At 31.0% G+C, this 12929-nt stretch overlaps 1 protein-coding gene across 5 annotated transcripts in view; it reads left to right on the plus strand.

The window, feature by feature from the left end:
- Nucleotides 1-12929, plus strand: part of PHF14 (PHD finger protein 14) — a 159263-nt gene that overhangs the window by 52562 nt on the left and 93772 nt on the right. For all 5 annotated transcript variants that reach the window (XM_045565536.1, XM_045565538.1, XM_045565534.1 and 2 more), the window contains exons 12-16: nt 1625-1728; nt 3992-4123; nt 5190-5358; nt 12618-12668; nt 12797-12918. In XM_045565536.1, the coding sequence (XP_045421492.1) occupies nt 1625-1728; nt 3992-4123; nt 5190-5358; nt 12618-12668; nt 12797-12918 (578 nt within the window). The remainder of the gene's footprint in view (nt 1-1624; nt 1729-3991; nt 4124-5189; nt 5359-12617; nt 12669-12796; nt 12919-12929) is intronic.

Raw genomic sequence — 12929 nt, forward strand, 5'->3', positions numbered from 1 at the left:
AATTTTTTCATTTGCTTTAACTGATTGAACTGTCATTTGTGATGAATCTAAGATCTGAAGCATGAGTTTCTCCTACTACATTCTTCTTTCCTTTAATTTAGCAGTTTTAGATTCCTTGCCAATTTTTTTTCTTTCCTGTTCTTGTGCTATTTTTATTTCTTTTTTAGATTTGGATATATAAATTAAAATTTAAAAGCACAAACTAGAGGGATTCATTTCATGATAATTTGGTTTTGAGCTGTGTAAGGAATATTTTTGAAACTTAAATGTTAAAGTGTAGTTTTTCTCCTTTAACAGTAGCTGTAATTATAGTTATGGTAAAAAAAAAAAGAACTTTATCCTTAAACACTTTCAGGCTGTTGAAGTTCTTGGTGTTGAAAGGAAGAATTATTGTCCAATGGATTTCTCTGAGTGCCTTTTTTTAGTACTGTGTATATATTTGATAAACTAAGAATTTTTTCAAATAATTTCAATTATATTTTTTAAAGATGACAGAGACCCACTGTTTGTGGTCCTTTCACTACAAAAGTGGTTTTATTCGTGAAGGAGACTTTTCAAAGAACAGATATTTTTCATGGAACTTGTTGATGAGATTTACAGAGTCCAGTCTGTCAAACAGTTTGTGTGGATATTTTATGAAGTGATACATACTGATTTCCACTGTGCCATACTAGCTCTGAAGATGGTTTTTTTTTGATAAACAGTATATGTGGCTTGTATTACGAAGAATAATTTATTTTAAAAGGTGAGAATAAGTAGCCACCCTTGAAGAATTAGCCTTTGTTTCCATTGATAGGCTATTGATGGATTTTTGGAAGATTATGGTGTTTTTTAATATTTAGAGAAGTTAATGTTGAGTGTAAGCTTTAGTTTATTGGCCAAGCTAGCATTATCTTTTGGTTTGATTACAAGTTTCTCTCATAAGAATCTTCTGTTTAGTGTAAAACATTATCTACTATAAAAGACATTCTTATTGTGTATTAAAGGACTTTTGTCAGAGATTTGCAGATTTCCTTGTGCAAATGTAAAATACACAGCAGAAATAGAATTCATTTGTACCACTTACATGACACTTTTTTCCAGTTGGTTGAACAGATGCAGGCCCACCAGGCCACTAAGAAATGACTTTGATAGATGGTTGCTGTCTGAGAAACCACCATAGTACAGATTAGTAGAAACCCAAAGAGACCCTCGTCCATTTTGTTGTAGAGTTTGGTCCAATAAGATAATTTTTCTAATTAACCTATGGAGCACCAGTATAGCTGAGATGTTGAGGAAAATAAACGGGCTCAATATTCTTTTTGTCAAGTGTACTGTGTTTTTTTTAAACTTCCTAAACGCTTATCCTTGTCTTTCAGTTTTAAAGCTAAATAGAAGTTTAATTTTCATAATGTTTTAGTGTACCACTGAGAATTGATAAAAGCATGTAATTATAGGTTTCAAATGGATATAACATTAGACAAAAACTCATTTTAATCTTTTTTGCCGGTGTAGTAACTGGTAAAGCAGATTTTCCCATAACAGTTCTACCCTATTTAGTTGGCTTGAGTGGCAAATAGAGGAAAATGTTGCTTTTATTTATTTATCTTAAAACAATATATACTGCATTTGTTCAAATTAATAGAAGTTGAATATACCGGCAATTTTGCGAGCACCCAAGGAGAGAAAACCAAGTAAAAAAGAAGGAGGTACACAAAAGACATCTACACTTCCTGCAGTACTTTATAGGCAAGTAATGAAATTATGATAGAATAATATTGTGTATTTTTTTAACTAATACTTATTAGTAAGAAGATATTTCAAATACTTGAGAATTAATTTTGTTTATACCAGAATTTAAGTTAAATGCATTTGAAGATCGTTTTATCAAAGATGCGTTCCAGGTTGAATGATAGAAGACATTATTGTTGCTGTTTTAATAAGATAAATGACTTTTTGTAGACTTTAAGTAACTGGGGATGTATATACATAAACTCCATGGAAATGAAGAGTTCTCTGTAGGGAACTGGAAAGTTACTATAAATAACATGATGATTATTGTCTTAAATAATTAAAATAGTATAATAAATAAATGGGCATTTATATTTTATTTTACTTGAATGAGTTATAGAGCTTTGTATTTTTAGGTAGTGATGGATATCATATATACAGTCTGATCTGTTGCCTTTGTAGGTAGTGGATAATGAAGATAAGTTTAGATTTCAGTCTGTTTATACTTTTTTCTCTCTATTCTCAGTTGCAATAATTTTGTTTGCAGAAGTATTTTTGTTCTTTATTTTCTTTGCTTAATATTTTTAGGGTTCACCATTATAGTAATTTTACATAGTTAAGACTTTCCATATCCAAGTAGGTTAGGATGTCACTTTTTTCATGTCAATTTTATTAAGTGATTATGAAGATGCTGGTGTGTTTTTGTATGTGTATGTGTATGTACATGTATATATACGTATACATGCATAAATATATGTACACATACCTATGTAAATACATAAATATTCTTCTCAAAACATCTTTCTCAGAAGTAGCAGCAATAACAACAGTTTCAACATCCATAAACTACCTTCCGTTTTTTGTTGGAGGCTCCCTCTACAAGTAATAGCAAATAACTTTCTTGAAATATGGGAAAAGCCCACTATTGTCTTAGTGTACAATGTGAATATCAGGATGTTCTTAGGTCAGCTTTTCTAAACACAGTTGGTTCATATGGAGCCATCAGGCATATCACTATGCTTCTGACTTTCATAACTAGAATTCATTTTTGGTTCAAAATGTATTTTAAAGTGGTTTTCCTTTTTTACTCTTGTTGTTTTGTGGGTTTTTTTTGTTTGTGTGTGATTTGTTTTTTCTGGGAGTATTAAAAAATTCCAAACATCATTGTTCTATTGCTCTTTCTGTACATGGATGGCTCTTTTAGATTTTCAACAACTTTTTCCTCACCATGTACCTTCCCAATGTAAATATACCCTAGATTTCCTGGTCATGTTGCTTGTGTTGTCAGGAGTAGTTAAATTGCCTTTTTACACAAAAGAAGTTAGATGTCTTAGTCCGGGGTCACGTCTGTAATCCTAGCACTCTGGGAGAACAAGGTGGGCAGATCATTTGAGGTCAGGAGTTCGAGACCAGCCTGAGTAAGAGTGAGACTCCGTCTCTACTAAAAAAAAAAAAAATAGAAAGAAATTAGCTGGACAACTAAAAATATATAGAAAAAATTAGCCGGGCATGGTGGCACATGCCTGTAATCCCAGCTACTTGAGAGGCTGAGGCAGTAGGATTGCTTGAGCCCAGGAGTTTGAGGTTGCTGTGAGCTAGACTGACGCCACCGCACTCACTCTAGCCTGGGTAACAGAGTGAGACTCTGTCTCAAAAAAAAAAAAAAAAGTTAGATGTCTTAAAAACAAACCAAAAAGAAAAAAATCCAAAATAATAGTAACAAATGTGAAACTCTCCAATCTGTGCAGTAAATGTCAATTGGCATATTTTTAAGACTCAAAATCTGATTTTGAAAAGAGACTTATGTACATGTGCAGCTTACTTACATGTTGTCTACGCTTTGAAAGGTTTATAATGATAGAAAATAAACTGAATTTTGTTTGTGAAGTAACTTCTTTTGTAGTTTAGAAAATTACAAAATTATTTTGTTTGATAATTTATGTTTCTAGAGAAAAAGTAAACTAATGTTAAATGAGTTTTAAATTATAATTAAAATGAAGATGATATATGTATATATCTTTTTTCCAAAAGTGTTGACTCTGGTAATATTTAAATTTACACTAGATCTAAGCTATTTTTTTAACATTCCCAAACTGATTTAGAACTAACAGTTAGTTACTGACATTGTAAAAAGACATGCACCATGAAAAAAAATTCTGATTTCAGCAGAAGAAATATTAAGTTAATCAAGATGAAATTTTTAAATTAAAATTATTCTATAAAAAAACTTTGTTTCACTATGATAATTATTCAAATCCTTATCTGCTACCTTTATTCAAAGTTGTGGGATTTGTAAGAAGAACCATGATCAGCATCTTCTGTTATTGTGTGATACCTGTAAGCTCCATTACCATCTTGGATGTCTGGATCCTCCTCTTACAAGGATGCCTAGAAAGACCAAAAACAGTTATTGGTAAGTAAAATGGAGATTTAAATGTTTGAACTGATTTATTCTTAGTTTCAGCAGAACAAGATGAAGTATTATATCATATTGATTCATAATAAAGTTTTTAGCATTTTTTGAATTGATATTTTCATAAATATTTAGTATGTGAATAAAGCTGTAACAGTTTTCTTGAGAAGTGAATTTTCAGTTAATTGTGGCTATTTTGGTATCTTAGAAATGGATTCTTAAGGCACAGATTCTGTCTACTTTGTTTATAATTCTCTTTTGTTTTATGTTAAGAATTTCTCAAATTTAAATTTATAAATTCAGTTTCTTAGTCACATCAGCCACATTTCAAGTGTTCAGTAGCCACATATGGCTTGTGTCTGGACAGTGCAAACACAGATATTTCTAACATCATAGAAATATCCATTGGACACCACTGATCTGAACTGAAGTTTCAATTTCTGTTATCTTTTACAGTTACCCGTATTAAAATGCTTTATAAATGCTACTTTAACAAATTTGTTTAGTAAATAAATTTATATTTTTTTCTTTTAGTATGAGCCACCAACTAAAATGACCATTTTTACCCAACACTTCTTAGAGTTTGTTTCTATAGTTTTCTTCAAGTAGTATATTCAGCACAGCTTGTCATTAACTATAATTAAAGGATGTGACAAGGCATAGTTATCAAGGTCCACGAAGGACTTGATTTTCAGATGTCACAGTATATGTCATTTATAAAAAAAGTCATGATTTCCAAAGGGAAACTACCTTTTTAATCAGTGCCAAATCTCTTATGTCGGTTCACTTAAACATACAGCATTGTTGCCTGTCTTTTTATTATATTTACAGAGATACATTAAATCATTTTACATATTGTATTCACAGTAGTCATTCCTAAGAGAGTATATGTGCATTTTTGTATGTTTAATCATTATTTACCCTGCAATCACATTACCTGTGTATACCTGTGTATATTTTTATGTTTTTAACATTATCTGGATTTTTTATTTATAGAAACTATAGCTAAAGCTAGAAGATAGTAATAAATATATGACCTTACTGTTGTTTTTTTTCCCTTATGTAGGCAGTGCTCAGAATGTGACCAGGCAGGGAGCAGTGACATGGAAGCAGACATGGCTATGGAAACCTTACCAGATGGGACCAAACGATCAAGGAGACAGATTAAGGAACCAGTGAAATTTGTTCCACAGGATGTGCCACCAGAACCCAAGAAGATTCCAATAAGAAATACGGTAACTTATTTCTTATTTATCATAATCATAAAATTCTGAGTCCAAAATATCAGAGAGCAAGAAAGACAAAGGGCAAACATATACTCAGGAGCCATAAAAAGAAACATGTATATTCCTATTGGTTATTCTTATTTCGTTTTATTTATTTTCCTGTATTTCATTTTATTTTTATTGTATTTCATTTCATTTCATTTAAAATAGGGTGTCACTCTTTCACCCAGGCTGGCGTACAGTGGCGCAATCATAGCTCACTGCAACATTGAACTCTTGGGCTCACGTGATCTTCCCGAAGCCTCAGTCTCCCAAGTAACTGGGACTACAGGCGTGTACTACCTCGCTCAGCTAAATTTTCTTATTTTTTTGTACAGATGGGATCTTGCTATGTTGCCTGGGCTGGTCTTGAACTCTTGGGCCTAAAGCAGTCTTCCTGCCTCAGCCTCCAAAAGTGCTGGGGTTCAGCACTCACTTACTGTTATACCCCAGTTTTGGTTCATATGAGATTAAGAGTAAAACCTAGTGTAGTATTAATATATGGTTCATAGGGCGAACTGAATGATGAAGTTCTAGAAAGGATACTCTGAGAAATAATTGAAAGATTATTTCCTTACCGCTATTTTTTTTTGCTGCCCTTATCACAATTGTGATTGTTTTTGTATGTTTATTTGCTTAATAGATGAATGAACAGAGACAATTTACATATTAAAGACCTAGCTATTTATCTTTAAATACTTAAAAGTTCTGTTACATGAATACTTGGATAAAGTCAGTCTTTGTTCAGACAGTAAAATGGGAACCAACAATTAGAACTGTCTTACATTAGAACACGCTTCCTTGTTCTCTGTAGTAGTTGAAGCTATATGACTGTCAGTGATATTTTTTGAAGAGTTTCCTGCATTGGGTAGAGAAAGAGGGTTATATGAAATAATCCTTGATTTTATTTTAAAGATGTCTGTGAAACAAGTGTGATTAAATCCAAATTCCTGTGATCTCAGTATATTGTGGGTTCTTCATCACACTTCTAGGCAAAGTAGCCATCTTTATTCTTAAAGTTACCCAGCCAAGGTGCCCAGGTACCTTCTGCCTTCACTTTAGCTCTGGTACCTCAACTAGATTTACATTTATTCATGTTAGTAATGCTTTTGCTGCCGTCCTTGCTTCTTGTATCCTCTTGCCCTTCCTTACCTATCTTGAACTCTTTTTTTCCGATTCCTACCAGAGGGTTGTCAGCATCACTCTTAAATTTGTTTCTTTAACTTTTTTAAAAAATTTGTTAGGTGTTTTCCCTATACCCATCTTTAGGGTGAATGTAGAGTTTTATATCATTAATAGATATTAAAATTATGACTCACTCTTACATTGAAGGACAATTTTGATAAATGGATTGTAGTTGAGATTTTGAAAGACAAGAGCAGCACATGGCTTTTATACTTTTTATACTTTTATATATTTTTATACTTCACCTTAGCTGTACCTACCATATCTATAGGTAATTAATTCATGTATTTTTATTTTTGATATCTGTAGACTCATGGACCTGAACTTCAGGTGGACAGGAGCTGTCCTGTTCACCACAGAGGAATTGGTCCCGTTCTCCTTGTGTATTTTACCATAGTTCATCAGCAAAACTATAGAATTACTGTAAAGGCAGCCTGAGATACTTCTGTTTAAGTACCTTGTTATTTTGTTATTTAGACATTTTCTCTGCATTATTTTTTATGTGGAAACTTTTCATTTTCTTTTAGGCAAGGAAATGACTTTTGAAGAAAATATAAATTAGCTTACCCATGTCCCTTTTGAAGTTACTTTAAAATTGATATTTGTACTTTTGGGCATATTTTCTAATAACTTTAATGTAACTTGAAAGCTTTCAGATTTTCTTTTTGTTTTCTTTGCAGTCCATGTCGTCTAGTGACTTTTCATCTTTTATAGAAGTGCCAAAGGACTTGCTGGGACCTATCTTTCCGCAGTCTTTTACACACATGCATCATTTTCTATTCTCTTTGAAATTCTGAGTTCTTTCTTCTTGACTGATAAATTTTTGTTGTGTATTCTATATTTCCTTTTTTGCAAAATAAATGCAATAAATAGTCAAAGTACTTTTTCATAGCTTTGACTGAAAACCACGTTTTCTATGATGCACTGTTTCCTTTAGATCATTATTCTGGAAAGGTACTTAAACATGTTTAATCTGTTTTTCATTTTACTTAAAATGAGCCACTAACCTGTTCCAAGTGGCACTCTTTATTTGAAAAATAATCAAATATTCTGGGGTTTACTTTTATTACGTTTATGTTTTAAGTAGTTTTACACATATGCAAAGTAGCTATTTAATGTTAGGACTTAAGTCTTGAGAATCTGAATATATGAAATGTTTCTCATATATATTTTTGGATGCTGGTTTAGGAAAAAATGTGGAAGCATTTGGATTCGGTCCTATTGAAATCACTAAAGGTTACTGTGCATTGTGTCCATGTCTTATTTTACTTATCCTTATCCTAACTGTTTGAATTATTACAGTTCTGGGAAAGAAGGTTGTTTATGGTGGCTTTAGATATCAGAGTTATTTGTTATCAAACCCAAGGTGACCTCTGAAGTACTAAACAGATTATAAAACCTCTTTCTGTCATAGATTCTTAGAAGAAACCCTGGCAAACAATTTCTATGGTGAACTAGAACACACTTAATTCACTTTGGTCACTGTGGGAATCCTTAACTCAAGTAATCTTATGCATAACCCAAACGCTCCTGTTTTGCTTTTTGCCTCTTGGAAATCCATCATTTTTATTTTTTTCTAGGACTATGAAATAAGAAGAATGAGGAATAGGTGGAGCTTCAAATTTACTTATTTTGTATATACCATTACCTGTGAGAAGCTTTTTATAGCAGCACTTACATATCATGTAGAATATATATTTTATTATATATCTTTAGACCTGTATTTTAATTTATAGTAGTTAAGCCAAATTGGCCATGATTTTATTTTTCCACCTATATTCATAACCCTGTTAATATAAATTAAATTAGATAAAAATAAACTCTACAGCCAATTGACCAGAAGGGAAACACTCATTCTTGGTGATCACCATTCCATCTGTTGTTTGTTGATAGCCAACAGAAACAGATGGCACTTTTTTACACCTTGTTTTCATATGTATATATACCATTTTTCTTTGAATATTTTATGAACCTTAATTTATGATTTGTTTTCAATATAGTTTCATAATTGAATAAACGTTATGTTGAAGCATTTTTGAACAACTGCCAGAAAGCTACTGGCATTTATTCCCCAGCATAAAACTGACACTATTTAGCTTAACAGTGTTTTTCGAGATTTGACTTAATTGTCCTAATTAACATTGCATTGGGAATTTTACTCATGGAATAAGCTTATTCTCTTTTAAAATATAAATCACAGAGGGGAACATTCCTTATGATTCATCTAACTTATATATGACTTATTAATTGTTATTAGTATAAATGTTGATTTGTCATCAGAAATGTGTTAAATTTAGAGAAAACAATTCACAAGTAAAGCTTAGTTTAGTGATATCAAAGAGATTAAGGCACTCACTGTGTTTTAGCTTTTTGCTAAATGAATCATTCTAACCTTGGGAAGATCATCATGCATTTGACTTAATTGTAGACTAAAATAACCTCAGCTCTAAAGCATTAATTAAAATTTGTTACATGTTTTCTAGTACAAATCAGAAGTTATAAAAATATTTAATTATTTGATTCAGATGAATATACTATTACAATTGATGCCTAGTAACTAAAATAATTTTATTCTTTTTCAATTTAGACACATTATCTCTAATACAATGCCAATGTCTTCTATGTATGTTTTTATCACCTTTTTTTAAGTAAATTTATTATACATAGATTAAGAACCAGGTGATTTAAGCAGATTAGATTATCGTTGTTCCCTAAACAAATTAAGTTCTTAAAAAAATTTTAAAAATGGAATGTGTCAAGATTTGGAGTGAGTTTCATACTTTCATTTACTTTTAGTAGCTTAATAATAACTTTCAAAATGAAGCAAATTTAGAATTGAACTCCTAAGTGATTATTCATTTGGAATTTGCAGATAATATTATCTGTGTTAAATTCTACAACACATATTTGTGAAGTAAAATTCTTCCTTCTTCCACATACTGCTTTCTCCCTGCTGCTTTATTTATTTTGCTTCTGAGGTAGTTTGTGTCAGCGTCAACATATATTGTGAAATGACCACTCAATTTTGAATACTTCTATTTATTTGAGATGAGGCAAGCTCTTTGAAAATTGAAATTTGTTAGATGAGCCAAATTTGTTTTGTTTTTTCTTTCTTTTTGCTTTTTTTTTTTTACCATTTTGACCTCTTTTAAACTCCCCTTACATTTTCTGATTAATTCAAGAAAGCCACGTTTAAGACACTTCATTGTAACCTTAGGCAGTTATGAGTTTTCATGGTTAATAGTTGCTATCACGTCATGAACAATAGAAAAAACCCATAGCTCTCTACATTTTCTTGAATACTATTTTGAATAGTTGTGTTTGGATTAAATCGTCTTTTATTTTTTTGATTGGAAATATGAGTAATGTGATAAATGCTAAAGAAGCATGTTATAAATTACTTTGGTAATAGATTGTTAGTCATTGTACTATATGGAGATATCTAATTAGGTAGAATATAGTGCCAATTTGAATTTCCTCTTCATTAGATATGATAAAATTCTCTAACTCCTTTTGAAATGTAAGAAATCTTCATCGGGCATCATGATGTTACAGTTAAGTATTCAAGTGGAGTAAGAGATTTGCTTTCTTGTGATTTTCCTCATTTCCATTTTGGATTAAATTATTAGTGTTGGATTTGAAATTCAAGAAAAGTCACTGAATTGAGAGTTGAGATACCTGGGTTTAAGGTTTACTTCTGACACTTACCAGCTATGTGACATCAGCAAGTCATTTCTCCAGACTGCTTTTTCAGAGCTCTAAGGTGATATTTCATAGTCTTATAAAAACTTTGTTTTGTAGCTGAAAATTGTTCTTGTTGCTATTGTTTGTTATTTAAAATTATCACACAGATAAATCAATGACTACCATTTGGTAATAAATGCACTTGATTTGAAGTGCCTGTTTTAGATAATTGCAAATACCTGTTCATTTCAAAAATAACACTCTATAAAATATATATAGTTATATAAGAAGGAATTTATAAATATATAGAGAAATGTAGTTATATACCATTATGTGATGGAATCACAAATTGGCATTATGCCATATGATACTAATTGCAATCTGGGTATGAAAAGAGTTCTAATTGATGGAATCACACCAGATGTTTGAAGATTTAAAAATAGTAAATAATTAAATATCTTTGAAGTAATTGAAAACATAAACATTAACATATATGCTTGAAAGATTAATTCAAAACTAGATGATACATTTCCTACTTCATTACCTAAAAGATGGGTTGAATGAAGAGAAATGTGGAAATGTATGAAGGCCTTTTTGAACATTCCCTTTAGAAGTTCATAGAACTAAAATGAGTAATTTGAATATTTTTCCCTTGATATTGGTTACTAATTCTGAACACCTTATTGAAATGCCTGGTATATATAAATTATGCAAATTGATAATAGATTAGCAGATAAAAGAAAAATAATTAAAAATTTTTTCATATCTTTTATCATTTGTATTTTGTAGTATAATCATTTATTTGTTTTAATCTAACCACTTATTTTATTAAAAAATATATTGAGTCTTTATATGATAAGCATTGTATTAAGTTTAATTGGAAAGATGAATATGATAGGGTCTATACCAATTTTGGGATGAATGTGTCAGGGAACAGAAATTGATGCATTAAAGGGCAAGAGTGTCACAGAAGGAAAAGAGTTGAATATAGAAAGTGCTAGCCATGAGGTTTCAGTTAGAACTTGAGTAAGTGTTGTTGATATTAAAGACTCTTCTTACACTGGTGTTCTTAAACATAATGTGTGTTGACTTGGGATTCTCCTTAAAAGATAGAATCTAATTCAGTATGTTGGAGTTAGCTTGAGATTCTGTGTTTCTAACAGGCACCTGGAGACGCCAGTGCTTGTAGGCCATGATTAATATGAGGAGCAAAGCTCAGTATTGTTCTTTGGACATAAGAATAGTAGATGTAGGGTCTGCATTTAAAGATCTTTCCCATATACACTCCTCCTTTTTTCCCCCTAATTACTTCCATAATGTAATTAAAACATTGATTGGTAATACAAATGTAAAAGAATACATAGTCTGTAAATTTACTTTTTTGAATGACAAATTTAGTTGCCTCTTGGTTCTCTAGGGTGGTTTAATTAGTATGCAGATAGCCATGGTATTAAATAACAATGGACTTGGTATTGTGAAGAATTGAAATGACAGTAATTTAAGAAAACATTAATGTATTTATATTATAATGTAATTCTGTTTAGAATTATTTGATACTTAGTACTCTAATTTGGGAATGTTCCTTGATTTTAACTGTCAAAGCAATTTGTGGGAGCGGTGCCTGCTCTCTTCTAGTCTCTAAAAGAGCTGTGGTCTGCATATGGGGATTATAAATCTACAGAGACTGCTATGGGGGTAGAGATTTCCAATGTATTAGCTGCAAATACTATTGCCTACATTACGTTTAAACATTTGAATGTGTTCTTTCAAATGGTAAGTATGTCCTGAAATATAAGATGTAAATTTTAACTGTATTAGTTTAAAATAAGGCATTTTGTATCATGTTTTAATTAACTTTGTTATGTTTTAATTAATTTTATTTTAATTAGAATTTTGAGATGTGTGACACCTGTTCCTTCCACTTTTTTCTTGGCTGCTTAAGAATTGTTTCTTTACATCATACGGACATATGCATGTGTACACATGTGGGCAAACAATAGATGTAGTATGACCCTAGGTTTAGCATTTAAGCTATAGAAGTCATATATGATAAGTTATGAAAATTTAAATGCTCTAAGTAAGTTATAATTATGTGACAATTATGAAGTATTGAGAAAATCCTTCAAAATAATTTTAGAGAATTTATGTTTATTTAAACATAAAGCACTGTGTTATTTATGGTTTTATTTCCTGTGACATAAATTGTAATAAAATGCAGTGGTCCAATAGAGCTTTAACTAGAAACACTAATTTTCCAAATACCTAACATAAGTAGTAATGTTTAACAGAGAAAAATTATTTTTATCATTAATTAAACATTAGATATTTGTATGGATTTTTTTTTTTTTTTTTTTTTTTAGAGAACCCGAGGACGAAAACGAAGCTTCATTCCTGAGGAAGAAAAACATGAGGTTGGAATAAGTTAAGCACTTTTTACACAGTCTAAACTTTGAGAAACTTTCTTGCTTAAAATTACTTCTTTTTCCTTACATCCTGATTTTGTTTTATTATGTTTTATTTTGTCCTCCCTGTATGTCAGGAGAGAGTTCCTAGAGAAAGAAGACAAAGGCAATCTGTGTTACAAAAGAAGCCCAAGGCTGAAGATTTAAGAACTGAATGTGCAACTTGCAAGGGAACTGGAGACAATGAAAATCTTGTCAGGTAAGTTGGCT

Source organism: Lemur catta, chromosome 11, assembly GCF_020740605.2.
Source record: "Lemur catta isolate mLemCat1 chromosome 11, mLemCat1.pri, whole genome shotgun sequence".
Lineage (NCBI taxonomy): Eukaryota > Metazoa > Chordata > Mammalia > Primates > Lemuridae > Lemur > Lemur catta.